This window comes from Erythrolamprus reginae, chromosome 11 (genome assembly GCF_031021105.1).
Source record: "Erythrolamprus reginae isolate rEryReg1 chromosome 11, rEryReg1.hap1, whole genome shotgun sequence".
NCBI classification, from domain to species: Eukaryota; Metazoa; Chordata; class Lepidosauria; order Squamata; family Dipsadidae; genus Erythrolamprus; species Erythrolamprus reginae.
This window is the reverse complement of record NC_091960.1, coordinates 29,645,075-29,670,983: the sequence shown is the minus strand read 5'-3', so window position 1 is coordinate 29,670,983 and position 25,909 is coordinate 29,645,075. Positions and strand designations below refer to the sequence as shown.

Here is a 25,909-nt window from a genome sequence, read left to right as displayed (position 1 = left end):
GTGTTGGCTTTTTAAGCCGCTGCGGTACATTGTGGGAGCAAATTGTTGGGGGCTTACTCTCTGTAAACCGCTTAGGGAGGGTGGTAAAGCACTGTGAAGTAGTATATAAGTCTAAATGCTAGATATACAGTTGAAGTTAAACCTGAGTCTGAACCCAGGATCAAGCCTAAAACTTTGACCGGCATGCAAACTGTGTGTGTGTTTCAAGATGAATGCCTTCCTTGTGGCTGGGTGCACACAGGCTCTCTCTGTATGGCCCTTTTGGGGTGGGCAGTTCTGTCCAGGTGGCTCTCCTGCTCCTCAACGGCTCTTTCTGAGCCCAGCTCTCCTCTTCCCGGCAAAGCTTCAAACCTCGTTGTTTTCAGACTGAAGCGTGTCTGTTCTCACAAAATATTATTTTTGGAGGGTGGGGCGACTGCAAAATAAATAGGAGTAGGCTTCTGAAACAGAGAGACAGAAACTTTTCAGTGTGAAGAGAGTGGCTCCCTGCACGATTAAGCATGGAAAGGGAGAAGACATTGGCCAAGATGTGGTTTTAGAGGAAGGAATGTGATTTTGACAAACAGCTCTCATAACAAAACAACTTGGTTGCTGAATTAACCCATTTTCCAATGTCTCATTCCCTTGGTCCCCCCAGAAACTTAGATAAGATGGAGTTGAGTTCCCAGTCTAAATTCTGAAGCACAGGTAACTCCTCACCTGCTAAATATCTGGGAGGGAGGCCACCTGTAAAAGATTATTATTATTATTATTATTATTATTATTATTATTATTATTTATTAGATTTGTATGCTGCCCCTCTCCGAAGACTCGGGGCGGCTAACAACAATATAAAAAGACAATGTAAACAAATCTAATATTAAAAACAATCTAAAAAACCCCCAATTTAAAAAACCACTCATACATACAAGCATACCATGTATAAATTCTATAAGCCTAGGGGGAAGAGAAATTTCAATTCGCCCATGCCTGATGACAGAGGTGGGTTTTAAGGAGCTTGCGAAAGGCAAGGAGAGTGGGGGCAACTCTGATATCTGGGGGGAGCTGGTTCCAGAGGGTCGGTGCCGCCACAGAGAAGGCTCTTCCCCTGGGTCCCGCCAAACGACATTGCTTAGTCGACGGGACCCGGAGAAGGCCAACTCTGAGGGACCTAACCGGTCGCTGGGATTCGTGCGGCAGAAGGCGGTCCCGGAGATAAACATCCTAAAGAGACCAGGAAATTAAAGCTTTTTAAAAAGAAATGACAACAAGAAGGACCATGCTGTTTCCAGAAGGATTTAGATCTCTTTGGTTTCTCCTGAAAACATTTTTTACAGGATAACAGAGTTGGAAGAGTCCCTTCTAGTCCAACCCCTTGTTCAGAGCAGGGGAACCTATACCAGTGGTCCCCAAACTTTTGGGTACTAGGGACCGGTTCCATGGAGAAAGATTTTTCCATTTATCAGAGGAGGTGTGGCTTTGTGTGCTGCTTTGCAGGGCCTGTTTTTTGGCATGCCACAGCCTGGGGTTTATGGACATAGAGGGTTGTGCGTATGTACAGGAGGCAGCACAGTGGGGTATGAGGAGGGAGAATGCATGCACCCTCTTTTGACACACAAACCAAAAAAGGTTCGCCATCACTGGGCTAGGAACATCATTTGTGAAATCTGACAGAATGCTTATTAGCCTTTTAGTTTTGAATGACTTTTCTCGGGAGACTTTTCTACCCTCAAAACGTCGCTACAGAGCCCTGCACACCAAGACAACTAGACACAAGAACAGTTTTTTCCTGAACACCATCACTCTGCTAAACAAATAATTCCCTCAACATTGTCAGACTTTTTACTAAATCTGCACTTCTATTACTACTAGTTTTTTTTCATCATTCCCATCACTTATTTCCTCCTACTTAGGGCTCCATGACTGTGATTTGTTGCTTGTATCCTAAGATTTTTATTAATATTGATTGTTTCTTCATTGCTTATTTGACCCCTATGACAATCATTAAGTGTTGTACCACATGATTCTTGACAAATGTCTCTTTTCCGTTTTGAACCCTGAGAGCATATGCACCAAAGACAAATTCCTTGTGTGTCCAGTCACACTTGGCCAATAAAGAATTCTACTATTCTACTATTGGTACCGAATTGGTGCCTTCTGGACTTGTTGAAATCACAACCTCCAGAATTCCAGTCTAGAGATTTGCAACATTCAGTCTGCAAGCCCAAAACATCTAGAGTGTTCCAGGTTGGCCTAAATCAGACCTAGGTATTTTATGGGCTCTGGCCACTTCCAGCCCTTTGGCTGTCCCTTTCTGGCCTGCATGGGCTGCTTTTATTTTGGAGGTGGCTGTTATTTTTATATGTTGCATGAATGCTTGCCTATGTACCTTCTTTTTTTAAAAAAAATATATTTTTATTGGTTTTGCACATTGAAATTAACATAAACAAACATAAAACGGTGCACAGTGCATGTGCCCATCACCATAGTTCCCTCTAAGCTGAGCAGTGAGCAATCGCTCACTTAAAAGTCATCATCAACTCAGAGTTTTCCAAACCTGCCCAGAAGCCGAGAGGGAAAGAGTGAGAGGGAAGGAGAGAGAGAGGAAGAGAGGAAGAGAGAGAAACAGATAGAAAAAAGAGAGGAAGGAAAAGAGAAAGAAAAAGAATGGGAGTAAGGAAGAGAGAAAGAAAATCAAAATCTAGTTTGAAACTAGCTCAACTATTTAAGTGGCATTTTGATATTGATAGAGTTGCCCTATTATGAGCTCACTGTTATAGACACACAGTACAGTACAGTATTTTATTTTATTTTATTTTATTTTATTTTATTTTATTTATTTATTTATTTATTAGATTTGTATGCCGCCCTTCTCCGCAGACTCGGGGCGGCTCACAACAAAGTGAAAACAATTTACAACAAATCTAAATTACTATTTAAAAATATTTTAAAAACCCCATTTTCTAAACAAACATACATACAGACATACCATTCATAAATTGTATATGCCCGGGGGAGATGTCTCAGTTCCCCCATGCCTGATGACAGAGGTGGGTCTTAAGGAGCTTACGAAAGGCAAGGAGAGTAAGGGCAGTTCTAATCTCTGGGGGGAGTTGGTTCCAGGGGGCCGGGGCCGCCACAGAGAAGGCTCTTCCTCTGGGGCCCGCCAACCTAATCGGTCGCTGGGATTCGTGCGGCAGCAGGCGGTCCCGGAGATATTCTGGTCCAGTGCCATGAAGGCACTGAAATTCTCTGAGGCAAAACAGGGTGGGTTTTTTGTTTGTTTGTTTGTTTGTTTGTTTGTTTGTTTATTCATTTATTTAATATTTCTGTGCCGCCCAGTCCCGAAGGGACTGCCGCTCAGACACTATACTTTTCCGCCCACCCCCCCAAAAAATTAGAGGGAACACTGCCCATCACCCGACTGACAATTCCACCACCACCAATTGCGGGGGGTTCAAATATTTACTAGTTTATATTCTTTTATTTCCTTAGCTCTACTTTGCATTTGATTGTTATTGAAAGAGTGGTTGGAGTTTATTTTTCACATTTTCGTCACAAATTCTACTCAGCATATAATCTTTCACCTTATTCCATCGTACCATCAGCTTCTCCAATTTATTTTCGTCAAAATTGTTTAATCTTATTTCCATGATTTCAAAATGAATGTGATCCACCACGAACCAGAACCAATTCTGTAATGTCCATTTTTTAGACTCTTTCCAACCCAATACCACTACCGCTTGAGCGCTTTCCAATGCTGCAGTTTTTATTTCTTTGAAGTCTCTTAATTCTCTTTGTTTAACTAGTATCGCTATTTCTTTTGTAATTATCCACAATATTTAACATTGCTCACAGTCACTCATGCCCTCATCACCTCGAGGTTCGACTACTGTAATGCTCTCTACATGGGGCTACCTTTGAAAAGTGTTCGGAAACTTCAGATCGTGCAGAATGCAGCTGCGAGAGCAGTCATGGGCTTCCCCAGGTATGCCCATGTCACACCAACACTCCGCAGTCTGCATTGGCTGCCGATCAGTTTCCGGTCACAATTCAAAGTGTTGGTTATGACCTTTAAAGCCCTTCATGGCATCGGACCAGAATATCTCCGGGACCGCCTTCTGCCGCACGAATCCCAGCGACCGATTAGGTCCCACAGAGTGGGCCTCCTCCGGGTCCCGTCAACTAAACAATGTCGGTTGGCGGGCCCCAGGGGAAGAGCCTTCTCTGTGGCGGCACCGACTCTCTGGAACCAACTCCCCCCGGAGATCAGAACTGCCCCTACTCTTCCTGCCTTCCGTAAACTTCTCAAAACCCACCTTTGCCGTCAGGCATGGGGAAACTAAACATCTCCCCCTGGGCCCGCTGAATTTATACATGGTATGCTTGTGTGTGTGTATGTTAGTATAGGGTTTTAAAAAAAACTTTTAATATTTTAATTAATTGGATTATGTATTGGATTGTTTTTCACTTGTTGTGAGCCGCCCCGAGTCTTCGGAGAGGGGCGGCATACAAATCCAAATAATAAATAAATAATAAATACCTTTTATTTATTTCATTCTGCACTTCCTTCCAAAATTTCTGAACTTCAACACACTCCCAGAACATATGCATGGAGATTCCTTTCTTTTGGCAACCATGCCAACAATTCCCTTTCCCTTTCCCCTGGAAGTGTGAAAGTTGTGCTGGTGTATGCCTATGTACCTTCACAATCCTATTGGTTCGGCCCTCCATAACATTCCTAATTTCTCAAGTGGTCTATTAGCAAAATTAATTGCCCGCCCTGTCCTCGGTCCTCCACAATGCACTTGTTGCTCCCAGAAAGAAACCAGTTTCTTCCCTTCCTCCAAAGACTTTTCTGTTTCTTTTCAGAAAACCATGTCGGAAAAGATCCTGGTGACAGGTGGAGCCGGCTACATAGGGAGCCACTGTGTTCTGGAACTGGTTGAGGCTGGCTATACCCCGGTAGTCGTCGATAACTTCCACAATGCCATCCGAGGTAAGGGCAGGATCCAGGAGCTGGTTGACAGCAAGGTTGGCATCCAAGGCTTCGGAGAGGGGGGGCGTACAAATCTAATAAATTGAATTGAATTGAATGGTTTTCCACTTAGCAGAAGGCCTTAAATCGATGGACAAGTGCCTGGTTTGTAGGCATAATGTTCAAAATTACAGTTTGAACCAGTGACTGAATTCAGGCCTTATTCTAAGCCAGCATTTCTCAAATAGTGGGGCGGCCCGCCTGGGGGACACAAAGAGTGGTCCCAGGGGGGCACATGACCCCGAGCAACATGTTTTTTTTGCTGCAGGAAGTAGGGTTTATTGCTCCGAACATTATTATTATTATTATTATTATTATTATTATTATTATTATTATTATTTATTAGATTTGTATGCCGCCCCTCTCCATAGACTCAGGACGGCTCACAACAATAACAAAGACAATGTAAGAACAAATCTAATAATTTAAAAAACACTAAAAACCCCATTATTAAAAGCAAGCATACACACAAACATACCATGTATAAACTGTATAGGCCCGGGGGAGATGTCTCAGTTCCCCCATGCCTGACGGCAGAGATGGGTCTTAAGAACTTTACGAAAGGCAAGGAGGGGGGACAGTTCTGATCTCCAGGAAGAGCTGGTTCCAGAGGGTCGGGGCCACCACAGAGAAGGCTCTTCTCCTGGGTCCCGCCAAACGACATTGTTTAGTCGACGGGACCCAGAGAATGCCAACTCTGTGGGACCTAACTGGTCGCTCGGATTCGTGTGGCAGAAGGCAGTCCCAGAGATATTAGCATTAGATTAGATTTTAGATTAGATTTATTGGATTTATATGCCGCCCCTCTCCGCAGACTCCGCATGCAGCACATAGAAGATAAGAAATGCATATAACAAACCTTTAAGAGACACCATGAAAAAATATTTAACAGGGATGAAAAGAAAGGAGGAGAGAGATGGAGATCATGAGACAAATGTAAGTCTCCTGAAAACTAAGATGAGAAAATATGACGAAGTGTATATAGCACTTGGCTTCACTGTCACTACAGTGGGAGACGAGGAAAGACCAGTATGTTTGCTGTGTCTAAAAATATTGGCAGCAGGCAGCATGAAGCCAAATAAATTAAGGTGTCACTTAAACACATTATACCCCAAACATGCTGATAAGCCGCTTGAATTTTTTCAGTGAAAGCATGCCGAATATTGCAAACAATCCTCCCGGTGGAGAGTTGGGGAGGGGGGCGCGAAATGTTTACTTCTTCCTAGGGGTGGGGCGTAAGAGAAAATAATTGAGAAACGATGTAATAAGCCATGTTTATCATCATGGATACTTTACAGGTGATATGTTAGTTACAAACCATACCGCCCCGAGTCTACGGAGAGGGGCGGCATACAAATCTAAATAATAATAATAATAATAATAATAATAATAATAATAATAATAATAATAATATTTATTGAACTGCCATCTACTAGTGGCAAAGAACTGTTGGGATCATAAGCCCGAAAAAGTGGTCGAAAATGAGCAAGCAAAACTACTGTGGGACTTCCGACTTCAGACTGACCAAATTCTGAAGCATAACACACCAGACATTGTGATCATGGAGAAAAAGAAAGTATGGATCATCGACATCACAATCCCAGGAGACAGCAGAATTGAGGAGAAGCAGATAGAGAAATTAGTGAAATATGAAGATCTAAAAATCGAGCTGCAATGACTCTGGCATAAGCCCGTGAAAGTGGTCCCAGTGGTAGTTGGCACACTGGGCACAGGGCCAAAGGATCTCAGCGGACATTTGAAAACCATTGGAATTGACAAAATCTCCATCTGTCAATTGCAAAAGGCCGCTTTACTGGGATTGGCAAACATAATTCGCCGCTACATCATGCAGTCCTAGGTGCTTGGAAAGCGCCCAACTGGTGATGAAATACGAAATCCAGCATAGTGATCTCGTTTGCTGTGTTGTACTGACATAATAATAATAATAATAATAATAATAATAACAACAACAACAACAATAATAATAATAATAATACAAGTGATTTTATAAAACACACTAAATCAGAATCAAATAAGCCTCAGTGTGTAAGTTACATGAGTTTTGCAAATTGTGGCTGGGCCTTATCAACTAAGCTAGCTGTAAACTAGCAGCTGGAGTTGGACTGAGGAGCCAATAGTGTTGCCTCCTCCACTGACTTCCAGAGGCAAAGGGTTATTTCACTTTTGCCTCAAAGTGGCATTGAAACATTGGCCAAACCCTCATCTTAACGTCCTTCATTGATCCCTTAAAATACTGAGAGAAAGGCCAGATTCTAGTCACGCTCTCATTTCCTACTCAAATTAGCCACCGGGATGGAGTTAGAGGGATTATTTATGATGGAATGAGTAACAATTCTGGGAAAGTGTGAAAGGTATTACAGGAAGATAGAGGACTATTACAGAAAAAGTCAAGTTCAGAAGATGAATGCAAGGAGACTCCACCGTATCATATCTAGTGTTCTGTTGAGGTCTCTGGTAGAATCCTCCCGAAAATGCACAGATACAATTTCAGACACACACACGTTTGACAATTCAAAACAATGTTCTTTATACCAAAAATGCAAATAAACGAAGCTCTCTTTTTGTATAGCAAAGAGGGCATAGAGCCCTCGTTTCCAAACAAACTGGTAATTTGTACAAGTCCCTGATCAGTTCTGAGATACTTAGCTTGCAGTTGTGAGGAAATTTACAGTCCTTCTTCTTTCACAAAGTGAAACACACTTTGCTCTGGTTTAGTTTCAAAGCGGGGAAAAATCAGCACACAAAAGGTCAAAGTCAGCAAGGCAGGCACGAAACACAAGGATCAGATAATCCTCCACAATAGCCAAACCCACAAGCTGCTATTTATAGCAGCCTCACTAATGACCACAGCCCCACCCAACCACAGGTGGCCTCATTTTCTTTGATAATAATCTCTCAGTTGTTGTTGCCTATGCATCGCTCTCCGCATGCGTGGCTGTATCATTAACTCTTGTTCTGAATCCAAGGAGGAGCTGGATAATTGATCTCCTTCTGAGCTGTCTGCCACACTCTCCTCCTCCCTGTCGCTCATGTCTTCTTGGTCAGAGGAGCCTTCATCATCAGATTCCACCAGGGGCAAAATAGGCCTGCAGCATGTGGATGTCTCCCCCACATCTACAGTCCTTGGCACAGGAGTTGGGCCAGAGCTAACCACAACATCTAGTTGCAAGCTTTCAAGATTTTCTTACAATGACCCAGGAGCATTGAAGAGCCTTCGGAAATATAGAGGTTTCTTTCTTGAATTTGCTTCCCTCAAAGACCTTGACAGTACAGAGCATTTCTGAGTAAACGGCAGGAAGGAAGAGCATTTCTGGCTGTTTACAAGAGGGGGAGATGTTTAGGCTATGTCAGTGGTCCTCAAACTCAGCAACTATAAGACTTGTGGACTTCAGCTCCCAGAATTCTGGCATTTGAAGTCCACAAGTCTTATAGTTACCGAGTTTAAGGACCATTGACCATTTAAGGACCATTGACCGAGTTTAAGGACCATTGACTTATTATTATTATTATTATTATATTATTATTATTATTATTATTATTATTATTATTATTATTATTATTATTATTATTATTTATTAGATTTGTATGCCGCCCCTCTCCGTAGACTCGGGGCGGCTCACAACAATAACAAATACAATATAAGAACAAATCTAATAATTTAAAAAACACTAAAAACCCCATTATTAAAAGCAGGACATACACACAAACATACCATGTATAAACTATATAGGCCCGGGGGAGATGTCTCAGTTCCCCATGCCTGACGGCAGAGATGGGTCTTAAGAGCTTTACGAAAGGCAAGGAGGGTGGGGGCAGTTCTAATCTCTGGGGGGAGCTGGTTCCAGAGGGTCGGGGCCGCCACAGAGAAGGCTCTTCTCCTGGGTCCCGCCAAACGACATTGTTTAGTCAACCCGGAGAAGGCCAACTCTGTGGGACCTAACCGGTCGCTGGGATTCGTGCGGCAGAAGGCGGTCCCGGAGATATTATGTAATGAGAAGCAGGAATGGTGGAAATCAGAACGTTTGCAGTCAAAAACTAGGACATCCCTAAGGTGCAAAGGAGCATTCAGACTTAAGGGTATTTGAGGGCAAGACCCTCTTCTCCTTAAAGAAGGTACCATCTGACTGGCGCGAGGCGGAGTCCACCCAACCTTGCATCAAAACACTAATTCTCTCCACAGGAGAAAATGCGGTCCCAGAGAGTATTCAGCGTGTGATGGAGATTGTGGGGAAGGAGATCCCTTTCCAAGAACTGGACATTCTGGACGAGCGGGCCCTTCAGGAGCTCTTCAAAAAGGCAAGAGGATATTGCTAACCTGGTGGTTTCTCTCTCTTTTTTTTCATTGTGCCAATTATGAAAATGGCTCAGCTTCTGCAAGTAAGCCGAGCAGCACCCACTAAAAGGCTCATCTTTTGCTATGTGGTTGCTCCCCACCCCTTGTGGTTCCTCAGCCCATCAACTTTGCTGTATCCGTTTTAGCCTGGCTGCACTAGCACAGTATTTCTCAACCTAGGTGGTTTGAGGAAGTGTGGACTTCAACTCCCAGAATTCCCCAGCCAAGGTTGAGAAACACTGCTCTAGCGTGTCGGGTTGTGCTGAAAAACTGCACGACAAAACTCAAAGTGACTCACTCTTGTTGTTGGGGAAAATCTCTGCTCTCAAGCCATGGACTTATTTATTTATTTTTATTTATTTTTATTTTATTTATTTTATATATTTTATTTATTTATTTTTATTTTATTTATTTTTATTTTATTTATTTTATTATTTTATTTTATTTTATTATTTTATTTTACATTTTATTTTATTTTATTTTTTATTTTATTTTATTTTATTTTAGAAACAGAAACAGAAGACTGGCGGCAGAAAAAGACCTCATGGTCCATCTAGTCTGCCCTTATACTATTTTCTGTATTTTATCTTAGGATGGATCTATGTTTATCCCAGGCATGTTTAAATTCAGTTACTGTGGATTTATCTACCACGTCTGCTGGAAGTTTGTTCCAAGGATCTACTACTCTTTCAGTAAAATAATATTTTCTCATGTTGCCTTTGATCTTTCCCCCAACTAACTTCAGATTGTGTCCCCTTGTTCTTGTGTTCACTTTCCTATTGAAAACACTTCCCTCCTGGACCTTATTTAACCCTTTAACATATTTAAATGTTTCGATCATCTCCCCCCTTTTTCTTCTGAATTTTATTTTATTTTATTTTATTTCTATGCCGCCCTTCTACTGGGACTCAGGGCGGCTCACAGCATGGAGAAATGTAAATAACATTACATATTAAAATCCCCATATTTAAAAATTAGCAACACATTAATCCATCACACATTCATTCATTGGGTGGGGCAAGGTGTTAAAATTTCAATGGCCCCAGACCTGGCATGAGAGGTCGGTCTTTAAAAGTTTAAAGAAAGCACGGAGAGTTGGGGCAGTATGGCTTTTCCGAGGGGAGCTCATTCAAAAGGGATGGGGCCGCCACAGAGAAGGCTCTTCCCCTAGGCCCCACCAGATGACATTGTCCGGCTGACAAGACCTGGAGAAGGCCGACTCTGTGGGACCTGACCAGCCACTGGTATGTTTGAGGCAGAAGACGGTTCCGTATGTAATCTGATCTTCAAGCTTTGGCAAGTAACCAGCCTTTAAAGGACTCTATGAAGTGATTTTTGCATTGATAGCACTGTTGAAAGTCATCTAAATTGGTCTTTTTCCAAAAAACTGGGCAAAGAACGGACAGACGAAGACTCCAATGTGGTTTTATACTCTGTGGGATAGCTGTCAGTGGAAGGGGCAGTCTGTGAGTCAAAGAGACTCCAAGCGTAATGTTGAGGGCCTGGAGTCCAGATTTGTAGTTCTGAAATAGCAATAGCACTTCGACTTATATACAGCTTTATAGCGCTTTTACAGCCCTCTCTAAGCAGTTTCCCTGTCAGCGTCTTGCCTCCAACAATCGTCTCCATGTCCAGTCAGCGAAGCAGTGGAAGTGATGTGTCGGTGCCTGGAGGCTGTTGGGGTCTGGATGGATGTCAACAGGCTCAAACTCAACCCCGACAAGACAGAGTGGCTGTGGGTTTTGCTTCCCAAGGACAATTCCATCTGTCTGTCCATCCCCCTGGGGGAGGGGAATCACTGACCCCTTCAGAGAGGGTCCGCAACTTAGGCGTCCTCCTCGATCCACAGCTCACATTGGAGAAACATCTTTCAGCTGTGGCGAGGGGGGCGTTTGCCCAGGTCCGCCTGGTGCACCAGTTGCGGCCCTATTTGGACCGGGAGTCACTGCTTACAGTCACTCATGCCCTCATCACCTCAAGGTTCGACTGCTGCAACGCTGTGTACATGGGGCTACCTTTGAAAAGTGTTCAGAAACTTCAGATCATGCAGAATGCAGCTGCATTGGCTGGCGATCAGTTTCCGGCCACAATTCAAAGTGTTGGTTATGACCTATAAAGTCCTTCATGGCATCGGACCAGAATACCTCCGGGATCGCCTTCTGCCACACAAATCCCTGCAACCGATAAGGTCCCCCAGAGTTGGCCTTCTCCGGGTTCCGTCAACAAAACAATGTTGTCTGGCGGGACCTAGGGGAAGAGCCTTCTCTGTGGTGGATCCGGCCCTCTGGAATCAACTCCCCCTGGAGATTAGGACTGCCCCCACTCTTCTTGCCTTTCGTAAACTCCTGAAAACCCACCTATGTCACCAGGCATGGGGAAATTGATATACCCCTCGGCTGTTCTGTTTTATGCATGATTTGTTTGGGCTGTATTACTGTTTTTAATAAGGGTTTTTAATTTTTTTAAAAAAATATTTGATTTGTACTTTGTATTGCTTGTTGTGAGCCGCTCCAAGTCCTCGGAGAGGGGCAGCATACAAATCTAATAATAATAATAATAATAATAATAATAATGGAACGATGAATCAACCTTGAACCGGTCAGGATCGAACTGCTGAGAGTTGACAGAATTAGCCTGCAATACTGCATTCCAGCCATTGCGCCACCACAGCTCCCTTCCTTCTTTCCAAATATAGTGGTACCTCGGTTCTCGACCACAATTCGTTCCAGGAGTGTGGTCGAGAACTGATTTGGTCGGGTACCGAATTAATTTATCCCATAGGAAATAATAGAAATGGATTTAATTGGTTCCCAGCCCCTGTTGACTCGCTGGGAACCAATTAAATCTATTTTCTTTCTTTCCGATGGGATAAATGTTACTGCCGGGGGCGGCTGCAATCCCAGCAGCTTCAGGGGGCTCCTTTCCTCAGTGCTTCGTCTTATTACCTGTAAGCAGCTGCACCAACTTTCTCCTTCCCGCCGGTGGCAACGGCGGCGGCTTCCCTTCGAGTAGCAACAGCGCCGGGAACGTCACGTAATGAAGGGAAGCTGCTGGAGCAGCGGCAACTGCTGAGATGGCTCCGGCGGCTTCCCTTCATCACATGATGTTCCCAGCGCTGTTGCTACTCGAAGGGAAGCCGCTGCCATTGCCACCTCCGGGAAGGAGAAAGTTGGTGCAGCTGCTTACAGGTAACAAGACGAAGCACTGAGGAAAGGAGCCCCCTGAAGCTGCTGGGATTGCAGCCGCCCCCACCCTTCCTGCAGCTTGGAGCGCTTATAGAGCTCCTCAGCCTCCTGAAGCTGCCGGGATTGCAGCCGCCCCCGGCGGTAACATTTCAGATAATGAACAAAATTTTATGTGGCTGTTCGGTATCCGAATTTTTGTTCAGATACCGAAGGAAATTTTTGCCGAAAATTTTGTTCGGTATCCGAAATGTACAACAACCAAGGCATTCGAGAACTGAAGTACCACTGTATCACTTTAACTTATATACTGCTTCACAGTGCTTTACAGCCCTCTTTAAGGATGGAAGGCTGAATCAACCTTGAGCCAGTGAGATTTGAACTGCAGCTAGCAGTCAGGTGAAGTAGCCTGTAGTACTGTACTCTAACCATTGGGCCACTTCAGTGTCAGGATTACTATTGACCTGATGTAATCTTCCAAATGCAGTGAGGAGTATAATTACTGTAATGACTGTAAAAAGAAAGGAATGCTGAGTCATCGTAAAGCTACAGAATGTGCTACAACCCGATTGGTGGACAATTGTATAAGATGTAATGTACCTTTGCATAGGCGTGGCTTATTGTGGATTATCTGTTGTAATAGTGTAATAGTGCCATCTAGTGAGATAGTTGTAGTGTAAATAGATACAGTAGATTATTTGCTACAAAGAAGTAAATATTTTCTCAAGAACTCCTGCTACATTACATTCATTCAAAAACCAGTTTTCTGATACCTTGGTCTGCGGCTGGTTGTTTGGGATGGGTAGCTTCTGAGAAACGCAACAGAAACATAGAAGTCTGACGGCAGAAAAAGACCTCATGGTCCATCTAGTCTGCCCTTATACTATTTCCTGTATTTTATCTTACAATGGATATATGTTTATCCCAGGCATGTTTAAATTCAGTTACTGTGGATTTACCAACCACGTCTGCTGGAAGTTTGTTCCAAGGATCTACTACTCTTTCAGTGAAATAATATTTTCTCATGTTGCTTTTGATCTTTCCCCCAACTAACTTCAGATTGTGTCCCCTTGTTCTTGTGTTCACTTTCCTATTAAAAACACTTCCCTCCTGGACCTTATTTAACCCTTTAACATATTTAAATGTTTCGATCATGTCCCCCTTTCCCTTCTGTCCTCCAGACTATACAGATTGAGTTCATGAAGTCTTTCCTGATAAGTTTTATGCTTAAGACCTTCCACCATTCTTGTAGCCCGTCTTTGGACCCGTTCAATTTTGTCAATATCTTTTTGTAGGTGAGGTCTCACCAGCGCTCTATATAAGGGGATCACAAACTCCCTCTTCCTGCTTGTTATACCTCTAGTTATACTTCTTGTTATACGCTTGTTATACTTCTAGAGGTATAGAAACATAGAAGTCTGATGGCAGAAAAAGACCTCGTGGTCCATCTAGTTCTGCCCTTATACTATTTTCTGTATTTTATCTTAGGATGGATAAAATACAGAAAATAGTATAATATGAACTGAATAGTATAATATGTACTGAACGGAGGAAAACAAAGATCTCACACTTATGGAATGTTTTCTGTTCTGTCTGGGTTTTCCCAAACCTCAACACCAACTGAAAAAACAGCCAGATACTCTGGTAAAAGCCAAAAGTATTTTATAGCTGGAAAAAATAAGCACAAAGGAAAACCTGTCTTCACAACAGACAGGCTATAATACGTTACAGCAGGGTCCTGATGTCCAGTCAATACCACAAGCTTCTTGCTGGCACACCCCCCCAAGGTTTCAATAGTCCAAGGCACAAACCAGGATTGTAAGCCACCAAAGTTCACAGACAGGTCTCACGAATCTCCAAGATAAAACTCCACAAGCCAGGAAGGGTGGGTCCGCCTTTTATCCTTTCCCAAGAGCACCACACCCAAACCCAGCTGTGACCTCTAATGCTGGAAATACTTAGCCAATTGAGTCCGTCTCTGATTAGCTCTCCTTTGTCGCATATCTATGATGTCTTGAGCATTTTCCCCTAAGGAATCCAGGCTGCTTGCTGGGGAGAGCTCCTCCTGGTGGGACTCTGGCTGTCCTTCTTCTCCAGCCTGGGATTCCTCTTCCTCGTCAGTCTGCACCTCCTGTTCCTCAGCCTCTCCCTCTGAGCTGGAAACCGACAGAAGGTCAGCCATTCCCGGAGGGGTCCCAGACTGAACCACAACAGTTTTCTTCCATCTTCAGGGTTCCCCCCCCCTTTATGAAACTTTTAAAGATGGGCATAGGAGCAGAAAAACCAATGACACACAAATGCATCCAAACTCAGAGAATGTTGTGGGGTTACAGTATTTTGGTGAGTCTTCGGAAGTGAAATGTAGTCACCATAAAGGCCAGTGATGGGTGAACCTTTTTTTCCTTGGGTGCTAGAGTGTGTGCACGCACCAGTGCACATATGCAAGTGCCCACACCCATAATTCAATGCCTGGGGAGGGCAAAAAAAGTTCCCCCCACTCCCCGGAGGCAAGAAACAGTCTATTTCCCAACTTCCGGTGGGCCCAGTAGGCTCCTGTTTTGCCCTCCTCAGCCTCCAAAGAACTGGGGAAGGCCAAAAACGCCCTCTCTTGTGTGAGCCAAAAGTCGGTGTGGCCAGCACACACATGTACATTGGAGCTGAGCTAGGGCAACAGCTCGCGTGCCAGCAGATATGGCTTCGTGTGCCACCTGTAGCGCCTGTGCCATAGGTTTGCCATCACTGATATAGGCCATGTATTGAATAGTCATTCTGATCCAAGGTTTGTATTTTTGCTTTCTCAATTTAGACAAGTGTTTCCCAACCTTGGCAACTTGAAGATATCTGGACTTCAACTCGGGAACTCTGGGAGTTGAAGTCCAGATATCTTCAAGTTGCCAAGGTTGGGAAACACTGGTTTAGACCACCACCTTAAAATAATTCAATGAAAAAGTGGGCTTAAACGTTTAATTTCCTTTGACTTAATGAAGGAAAAAACCCCCACAATGAAGATGAATTTTGTTCTGAGTAACAACAGCGACGTTAGTTTGGTCCTTTTTCCATTTCCAGCATCACTTTTCCGCAGTGATACATTTTGCGGGCCTTAAAGCCGTTGGAGAATCAGTCCAGATGCCATTGGAATATTACAAGGTGAATCTGACTGGGACCATCCGGTTGCTAGAGGTGAGTTTCCATTATGCAAGATTTAACTATAAGAGAGTCAATAGAAGACGCTTGTGGGGAAGGAGCTCTCATTCAAGTCACCAACAAATGTATCTGAGAAGAGCAAAAATTTATACTAGGGTTCAAGTGGTCATTTTTCACTGATTTGCAGATCAGAACTTGAAGGTCTCAGATGTTGACAGGCTAGAATCACTTGGCCAAAAGTTGAAATCTTGAAACAGCACCCTGCAAGTGTTTAGCAAAGCCAAATTCTCCAAATTGGTTGGACCTCAGCTTCTGTAGCCCCCTCAAAGTAGTACATAGCTGAAGTATATGGGAGATGGCTATCAAGAAATCTAGGTGTCCAGTTGGGGTCAGCAGGTTTATGAGCTTTTGAGGACATCTTGGATGCTAAGACAAGAAGCACAGCGTAGAGCAGGGGTCTCCAACCTTGGCAACTTTAAGGCTTGTGGACTTCAGCTCTCAGATGGGTTTCTCAAATGTTGTTCTCTGCAGCTTGTTAGCTGCCTCTGATGTCCTTAAGGGAGTGGCCAATTAGCCCCCAGTTTTACTCCCGAGGAGACCTCCTCTGGAGTAACCATTCCTATCTGCGGGCTCTTGTATCAAGAAGAGCAAAGCTGGCTGAGGAATTCTGGGAGCTGAAGTCCACAAGTCTTAAAGTTGCCAAGGTTGGAGACCCCTGGCTTAGAGTATCTCCTCATTAAATCCCCATTGTCAGATTTATCTATCTGTCTGTCTGTCTGTTTATTTATTTATTTGATTTTTATGCCGCCCTTAGACTCAGGGTGGCTTACAACATGTTAGCAACAGCACTTTTTAACAGAGCCAGCCTATTGCCCCCACAATCTGGGTCCTCATTTTACCCACCTCGGAAGGATGGAAGGCTGTCAACCTTGAGCCGGTGATGAGATTTGAACCGCTGACCTTCAGATCTACAAGTCAGCTTCAGTGGCCTGCAGTACAGCACTTTACCTGCTGTGCCACCCCGGCTCCTGCCATTTGTCTGCTGACCCCATTCGAATCTAGCTCATCTGTCTTTTCGTCCTTTCTTTCCTTAGACCATGAAAGCCCACGGAGTCAGGAACATTGTGTTCAGCAGTTCAGCCACCGTCTATGGAGACCCCGTTTATCTCCCCCTTGACGAGAAGCACCCGGTCGGCAGCTGCACCAACCCCTATGGCAAATCCAAGTATTTCATTGAAGAGATGCTCCAGGATTTGTGCAAGGCGGAACCAGTAAGGGAGCAACACTGCACCTCAATTCCCATTTACCTGCAGAGTGCTTGTAGGGCAGTGTTTCTCAAAGAGAGGGGTGGGGCCCCCTGGGGGGGGGTACAGAGCAATGCTAGGAGGTGCACGTGACCCCAGGAAACATGTTTTTCCCCCCAGAGGGAGTAGGGGTTTTTTTGCACCGAACAATAGCACACAGCACAGAGCAGGAGATATGAAGTGCAGATAACAAACCCTTAAAAGACACCATGGAAAAATACAGGGTGCGTTGCAAAAGTAATGCAATTTAAAAAAAAAAGTAATTTATTGAACACATTTGCACAAACACTTAAAATCCTTCAAAGTACTGTCCTTGGGCCTCTACACATTTTTTCCAGCGACTCTGCCATGATCGGTACGCGCCCTGGAAGGCGTCTTCGGGGACCTCGCGCAAGGTCTTCGTCACGGCTGATTGGATCTCTTCTATGGATGAAAAATGCGCTACGAGTCCGTGAGTTCCTGGCCAAACACCAGGTCCAATGCTGCCCTCCCCCCCCCCCAATAATCCTGACGTCGCCTCAGAAGACTTCTTTTTGTTCCAGCCCTGAAAGGAACCAGTTTTTTGTCCATAGAAGAGATCCAATCAGCTGTAATGAAGACCTTGCGAGAGGTTCCTGAAGACGCTTTCCAGGGCACGTACCGGTCATGGCAGAGTCGCTGAAAAAAATGTGTAGAGGCCCAAGGACAGGACTTTGAAGAATTTTTTAAAGTGTTTGTGCAAATCTGTTCAATAAATTACTTTTTTAAAAAAAACCAATTGCATTACTTTTGGAACGCACCCTGTATTTAAGAGGGATGAAAAGAAAGAGACGGAGATAATGAGACAAACGTAAGTCTCCCGAAAGCTAAGGCGAGGAAATATGACAAAATATATGTAGCACTTAGCTTCACTCTGACTACGGTGGGAGACGAGGAAAGACTGGTATGTTTACTGTGTGTAAAAATGTTGGCAGCGGACAGCATGAAGCCAAATAAATTAAGGCGTCACTTAACAATCACTGTTTGAGTTTTTTCAGCAAAAACATGCCGAATATTGCAAACAATCATCCCAGGGGAGAATTGTGGGGGCACAGGGGAACAAAATGTTTATTTCTTCCTGGGGAGGGTGTAACAGAAAATAATTGAGAAGCACTGTTCGAGAGGTTGAGAGAAGGCAAAAGCACTCTCGTTTTTGCGATTAACAGCCCGTTTTTTGTTTTGGGGCAAAAACTGTTTTTGCCTTCCCCCTGCCCCCAGGAGCATTCTGCGGGTCTTCCAAACCCTCTGTGCCCATTTTTTTTTGCAAAAATGGGATTTGGGGTTGGGGCTTCGGGAGGCCAAATGGCTGTATTTGATGTGTAACATGCACCGACATTTCTACCCTATTTTATACTCCGAAAAAATATGATCAGTCTGCTGTGTCCACCAGACTTACTTTTCATTTTCTTTTCTTTGTCCTAGGAGTGGAACGCTGTTCTCTTGCGGTATTTTAACCCTATTGGAGCTCACAAGTCTGGAAAAATTGGAGAAGACCCCCAGGGCATCCCAAACAATCTGATGCCTTATGTTGCCCAGGTAGACAGATCTTAAGAGAGTTTGGGCTACTCGATCCACTGGGCTAAGATTTTCTTTGTTTACTTTTTCATATACAGTATATATTTTTTCCATCTTCTCCCTGTTCCAGGTGGCTGTGGGACGTAGAGAGCACCTGAACATTTTTGGCAACGATTATGACACAGTGGATGGGACAGGTGCGTAGGGCTCATTATCATCCAAACTTGAAACGGAAGACCCTACCCCCTCCCTGCCCCCCCCCCCCCAAAAAAAAAGGCTGAGTGGAGAAGCTCAAGGAAGAAAAACATAGCGAGAGTCACAATTTGGAACTTTCTCCCCAGGAAGATGGGAATATATTGCCCAATTCTTCTGAAACCAGGACTTACTTCCTTGCCATCTTAAGCCAGGGCTAAGCAACTAAGAAGAAAGGCACCTTTGCTTTATGTACATACTTGGTTTAAAAAATGATACTCTTCATAGCCCAAAACTCAAGATTCTGTTATCATCTTCTGAGACATTCCAGGATTTAATTCCAGAAGATTTTACGGTCCCATAACATTTCAAGTGCTTTATAAAAGTAAATTTATTTGGGTTTTAGATGGTTGTGAGTGTCATTTTGGCAACATTTTACTAATATAGGTCCTAAAATCGTTTCCTGGCGAAATTATGTGCTGCTCAACTATAAGTTTAAAGGGCTGGATTGAAGTGTACATGGCCTGGATTAAAATAGAACCACTAGATATATTCACCACCTAGGTCTCATATACAGTGTTCCCTCGATTTTCGCGGGGGATGCGTTCCGAGACTGCCCGCGAAAAGTCGAATTTCCGCGAAGTAGAGATGCGGAAGTAAATATACCATTTTTGGCTATGGACAGTATCACAAACCTTCCCTTAACACTTTAAACCCTTAAATTACCATTTCCCATTCCCTTAACAACCATTTACTCACCATTATTACTGGTACTCACCATTGAATAACACACAGTGATCCTGATATTTATAAACATAATTATTTATTAACAATAATAATTATTTTTTGTTATTTATTTGCAAAAATTATTAGTTTGGCGATGACGTATGATGCCATCGACAGGAAAAACCATGGTATAGAAAAAAAACCACAAAGTATTTTTTAATTAATTTTTTTTAAAAAAGCGTGGTATAGGCCAGTGATTTTCAACCTTTTTTGAGCCGCGGCACATTTTTTACATATACAAAATCATGGGGCACATTGAGCGGGGCGGAGAGTGGGGGGGGGGGGGGGCTAAAAAAGTTTGGACAAAAAAAATCTCTCTCTGTCTGTCTCTCTCTCTCTTCCTCCCTTTTGCTCTATTTCTCTCCCTCTTTCTCTCTCTTCCTTCCTTCCCCTCTCTCTCCATCCCTCTTTCTTTCTCCCTTCCTTCCTTCCTCTCTTTTTTGCTCTTTCTATCTCTCCCTCCTTCCCTGCCTATCTTTCTCTCTTTCTCTCTTTCTTTTTCTCTCTCTCTCTTTCTCTCTTGCTTTCTTTCTCTCTCTCTTGCTTTCTTTCTCTCTTTCTCTTTCTCTCTTGCTTTCTTTCTCTCTCTCTTTCTCTCTCTCTTGCTTTCTTTCTCTCTCTCTCTTGCTTTCTTTCTCTCTCTCTTGCTTTCTTTCTCTCTCTCTTGCTTTCTTTCTGTCTCTTGCTGAGCTTCGTGGCACACCTGACCATGTCTCGCGGCACACTAGTGTGCCGCGGCACACTGGTTGAAAAACACTGGTATAGGCTATTCGCGAAGTTCAAACCCGCGAAAATCGAGGGAACACTGTACTAATTTTCTTTGCTGGGAACTAAGACATACTCGAAAGCCCTTCCAGGCCTCAAGCAATAGGCAGTTCTTGTTGAGGACTCCTAAATAACTTGGGAAAGAGACATTATTAACACTGTCCCTGGCTTAATGTGCAAACGTTCTGCTGTCGTATTGTGTGTATTTGCCCAAGAGAATGCACATCTCCTAAAGTTGTGGAAATACATGTGCACCAGCTGGCAGAACAGAACATTGACAGATTGTCCTTTGATAGGCATTCGGGATTATATCCACGTAACTGACCTGGCAAAGGGCCACATTGCAGCCTTGCAGAAGCTCAAAGAGAACTGTGGGTGCAAGGTAAGGATGTTCTTTATAAAAATGTCCAGCCTTTGAGAAGGAAAATGCCTTGCTTAAGACAAATTGTGTCTTTGTAATCTTTATTTTTCTTATTTCATATCTGAATGATCTTACAATGCAGGAGATCAAACTTAGTACGGGGGTGAAATGCAGCCGACTTCCCGACTTCGCTCGTGCACATGATTTGATCACATCGTGGTTTTATCCGTTTAAGGGATGACTTGATCGAAGTGTATAAAATCATGCATGGGATAGAAAAGGTGGATAGAGAAAAATTCTTCTCTCTATCACACATTACTAGGACAAGGGGGCACTCCCTAAAACTCGTAGGTAAGAAAGTGAGGACAAATAAAGGGAAATATTTCTTCACCCAGAGGGTCTTTGGTTTATGGGATTTACTTCCAGAAGAGGTCATGACAGCTGTCAGCCTTGATAGCTTCAAAGCAGGATTAGACAGATTCATGGATGCCAAGTGTATCGGTGGTTATTGAAAAGGATGTCCAAGTGCCGCCTCCATGTTGGATGAGGCAGGCAGGATTCCCTTGAGTACCATTTTTTGGTACTCAAGATCCCCATGGACAATTGGTGGGCCACTGTGTGACACAGAATGCTGGACTCGATGGGCTTTGGCCTGATTCAGCATGGCTCTTATCCCTCTGTGCATGTGCAGGCTTAATGCATACACAGAGGGTTAAAACCAGGCCGTGACCGATGTCCAGATGGGTGGAGCCTCTCGCTGCTACCGGCTTGCTGACCCTTACATTGCAGGCGCTACCAACCCGTGCAAGCCAGCAATATTCCACCCCAGACACTCCAAAGACGGGCTACAAGAATGGTGGAAGGTCTCAAGCATAAAACGTATCAGGAAAGACTTAATGAACTCAATCTGTATAGTCTGGAGGACAGAAGGAAAAGGGGGGACATGATCGAAACATTTAAATATGTTAAAGGGTTAAATAACGTTCAGGAGGGAAGTGTTTTTAATAGGAAAGTGAACACAAGAACAAGGGGACACAATCTGAAGTTAGTTGGGGGAAAGATCAAAAGCAACATGAGAAAATATTATTTTACTGAAAGAGTAGTAGATCCTTGGAACAAACTTCTAGCAGACGTGGTAGATAAATCCACAGTAACTGAATTTAAACATGCCTGGGATAAACATATATCCATCCTAAGATAAAATACAGAAAGTAGTATAAGGGCAGACTAGATGGACCATGAGGTCTTTTTCTGCCATCAGACTTCTATGTTTCTATGTTCCTGTGACTTAATAGCTTTAAATCTATGCTCCTCCGACAAAGGAGGAGCATAGAAGAATAGAACTATGAGTGAAAAATGTTGCATTCTTACAGATTTACAACCTTGGGACCGGTGTTGGATACTCAGTCTTGCAGATGGTCAAAGCCATGGAGAAGGCATCTGGGAGACAGGTAGGCTGACAAACCAAGCTGAGATGCATGGACTGACAGCCAGTATGGGGGTCTCCTACACCAAGACTTAAAGGTGCCTGGGACCTACACCTTGAGATCTTATTGAAAAGCGTGTCCACTTTCTGGAGCTTTCAGCAGAAAACCATCATCTGCTGTGATGGGCTTGATGATAAGCCCGGGACCTCACCCCAACCATTCTCTCATTTGGCATCCTAGCAACTGTATCCAACTCATTTTCCAGAAATGTAAAGGCAGGCTATTTATATATATTTATATGCAGCTGCGAGAACAATCATGGGCTTTCCCAAATATGCCCATGTTACACCAACACTTCGCAGTCTGCATTGGTTGCCGATCAGTTTCCGGTCACAATTCAAAGTGTTGGTTATGACCTATAAAGCCCTTCATGGCCCCGGACCAGATTATCTCAGGGACCGCCTTCTGCTGCACAAATCGGTATTAGGTCCCACAGAGTGGGCCTTCTCCGGGTCCCGTCAACTAAACAATGCCGCTTGGTGGGACCTAGGGGAAGAGACTTCTCTGTGGCGGCCCCGGCCCTCTGGAACCAACTCCCCCCAGAAATTAGAATTGCCCCCACCCTCCTTGCCTTTCTTAAGCTACTTAAAACCCACCTCTGCCACCAGGCATGGGGGAATTGAGATACTCTTTCCCCCTAGGCCTTTACAATTTTATGCATGGTATGTCTGTCTGTATGTTTGGTTTTTATATCAATGGGTTTTTAATTGTTTTTAGTATTGGATTATTATTGTACGCTGTCTCACTATTGCTGTACTCGCCCCGAGTCTCCGTAGAGGGGCGGCATACAAATCCAATAAATAATAATAATAATAATAATAATAATAATAATAATAATAATAATAATAATAATAATATTTTAGATAAACTACAAGATTGTTGAACGCCGAGAAGGGGATGTAGCCTCTTGTTATGCCAACCCTGGTTTAGCCGAGCGGGAGCTGGGTTGGAAAGCCATCTTCGGCCTGGACAAAATGTGTAAGTAGAAACTTTCTGCTCACTGCTGGTTTTTCAAGGAGCCTTTTGTTTCTTCCTCCTGCTGGAAAATGAAGTGGCCATCTACCCTTCCTTGCCTTCCTAAAGACAAGCTGCTGGACGCTCATTGTTCTTCTCTCCTTCCTCTCCCTCTTGTTTCCAGGTGAAGACTTATGGCGGTGGCAGTCACAGAACCCCACCGGTTTCAGCAAGAACTAGGAGATGGTGGAAGATGTTCCCTCTTCTTCCCACGTAGAACCACTAGCACATTGGTGCAGACCCGAGGGCTGGCTAGTTTTGAAAAAGGATGACGGCCCATGCTCATATCTGCTTTCCTCTTTGGAGCTGACTGACCACACCAAGAGAGGATGCCATTTGCCCTCTTAAGTGGTTTGTTCTCTTCTCCTCTGTCAGAAACTCAAATCTTTTTACTGGCTGGGACGATGTGTTTTTTAATGAATGAGCAACAGGATAACTAGCTGGATATCACTGGAGGACAAAATCCAAATGTTTTCCCTGGAGCCTGGTTTGGCTCTGGGGGAATTTAATCCACAATCCTTTGGGTTTTTCGGCTTCAAGAGACAAGACGGTTAAAAGAGCAAGATTTCAAAGACCGGATTCTTTCGCTTGAGCAAAAGAGACCGGATACCCAAGCAGTGAAAAAACTAAGCCTTGTGGGGGTGGGGAAGTGGGTTTCGTCATTATCTCAATTTCTTTTTCTAAATTATAAACTCTACACGGTTATTTTTTTAGCAAAATAATATACTGCTCAAAAAAATAAAGGGAATATTTAAACAACACAATATAACCCCAAGTACATTAAACTTCTGTGAAATCAAACTGTCCACTTAGGAAGCAACACTGATTGACAATCAATTTCACACGTTGTCAGCACATTCAACTTCGTACAGAACAAAGTATTCAATGAGAATATTTCATTCAGATCTAGGATGTGTTCTTTGAATGTTCCCTTTACTTTTTTTGAGCAGTGTAGTCATGGAAGTATCTTTTCAAGTTGTATAAGCTGTAAATTTTAACACTGCTCAGTCTATAGTCCAAAGCCTTGTTGCATCACAGATTCTAAGTGAAGCTTTTAGATCTTTTGGATAATGATATTTAACAGATTAACAGAGTTGGAAGGGACCTTGCAGGTCATCTAGTCCAGTGTTTCTCAACCTTTGCAACTTGAAGATATCTGGACTTCAACTCCCAGAATTCCCCAGCCAGCATTCGCTGGCTGGTGAATTCTGGGAGTTGAAGTCCAAATAGCTTCAAGTTGCCAGGGTTGGGAAATACTGATCTAGTCCAATCCCGGCCCAAGCAGGAGACTCTACATCTGCCTCTACCTAGGATCAAATTCACAACCTCCTGATTGTGAGGGAAGAGCGCCACCTCTAGGCCACAGCAGCTCTGATATAACTGAGTCTGTGCAGAAGGGCGGCATAGAAATCTTAATAAATAAATAAATAAATATACACGCGTGATGTTTCTAACATCTTGAAAAAGAGATCCTCCCACTAATAGCTTTAAGATTGTAAATTGAGAAAAAGGAGAAGGCCGCAATAGTCTTCCAACAATATAGGTGAGCAGTATAGTCCTCAAGTTATGACCATAATGGAGTTTTAATTTCTGACAGTCATAAAGCATCAATTTTACTACTTTTTTTATGATGGTTAAGTAAACGTTGTGGTCCTTTTTGCTGAAAGCCATCATGAAATGAGGTCTGATGGATGTTTGACGTTGCAGATGCCCATAAATGTGTCCTGGTTGCTGAACACTTGAAGTACGGTCACATGACTGGGGGAGGGATAGATCTGACCGTCATCACTTCAAATCCAGAAGTACAAGATGATTCCGATGCTCATTGTTATGAAAGTATCTGCTCATGTTGCAAATATAAGACTAGGCAGGTGTGCTCTTTAAAATATTTGCAGAAGAATAGCTTTCGCCCACTTCCATTTTTTGACATAAAGGCCACCAATGTGCTTCTAATGCAGGCCAATCCATAGGCTAGATGAGTCACACGCTGGCCATGCTCATGGCCAGGTTAGCGGAGGGAGTAAAAAGTCCTGATAAGTCATGTGACGTTGCCGTGACTAAGTGAGTTTGACACCCCTGTTCTAATGCAAGTCAATACAGTGATACCTTGTCTTACAAACTTAATCGGTTCCGGGATGAGGTTCTTAAGGTGAAAAGTTTGTAAGACGAAATAATGTTTCCCATAAGAATCAATGGAAAAGCAATTAATGCGTGCAAGCCCAAAATTCACACCTTCTGCCAGCCGAAGCGCCCATTTTTGCGCTGCTGGGATTCTCCTGATGCTCCCCTCCATGGGAAACCCCACCTCCAGACTTCTGTGTTTTTGCGATGCTGCAGGGGAATCCCAGCAGGGAAATCCCAGCATCGCAAAAACGAGCTCTTCACTGGCAACGGAAGTCCGGAGGTGGGGTTTCCCAGCGAAGGGAGCATCAGTGAAATCGCAGCATTGCAAAAACACCGAAGTCCTCGAAACCCCACCTCCGGACCGCTGTGTTTTTGCAATGCTGCGATTTCACTGAGGCTCCCCTCGCTGGGAAACCCCACCTCCGGACTTCCGTTACCAGCGAAGCTCCCGTTTTTGCACTGCTGGGATTCCCCTGCAGCATCACAAAAACACGGAAGTCCAGAGGTGGGTTTTCCCATGGAGGGGAGCCTCAGGGGAATCCCAGCAGCGCAAAAAGGCTGCTTCGCTGGCAATGGGAGTCTGGAGACGGGGCATCCCAGCGGCGGCGGTGGGTTTGTAAGGTGAAAACAGTTTGTAAGAAGAGGC

At 43.8% G+C, this 25,909-nt stretch overlaps 1 protein-coding gene across 2 annotated transcripts in view; it reads left to right on the top strand.

Annotated features, from left to right (window-relative positions):
- Positions 1-24,571, top strand: part of GALE (UDP-galactose-4-epimerase) — a 34,206-nt gene extending 9,635 nt beyond the window's left edge. For both annotated transcript variants that reach the window (XM_070764421.1, XM_070764422.1), the window contains exons 2-11: positions 4,852-4,978; positions 9,219-9,334; positions 15,620-15,733; positions 16,792-16,968; positions 18,442-18,555; positions 18,665-18,731; positions 20,574-20,659; positions 22,012-22,089; positions 22,989-23,103; positions 23,264-24,571. In XM_070764421.1, the coding sequence (XP_070620522.1) occupies positions 4,858-4,978; positions 9,219-9,334; positions 15,620-15,733; positions 16,792-16,968; positions 18,442-18,555; positions 18,665-18,731; positions 20,574-20,659; positions 22,012-22,089; positions 22,989-23,103; positions 23,264-23,319 (1,044 nt within the window). In that variant the 5' untranslated portion in view covers positions 4,852-4,857 and the 3' untranslated portion in view covers positions 23,320-24,571. The remainder of the gene's footprint in view (positions 1-4,851; positions 4,979-9,218; positions 9,335-15,619; positions 15,734-16,791; positions 16,969-18,441; positions 18,556-18,664; positions 18,732-20,573; positions 20,660-22,011; positions 22,090-22,988; positions 23,104-23,263) is intronic.
- The last annotated feature ends 1,338 nt before the right edge of the window (positions 24,572-25,909 follow it).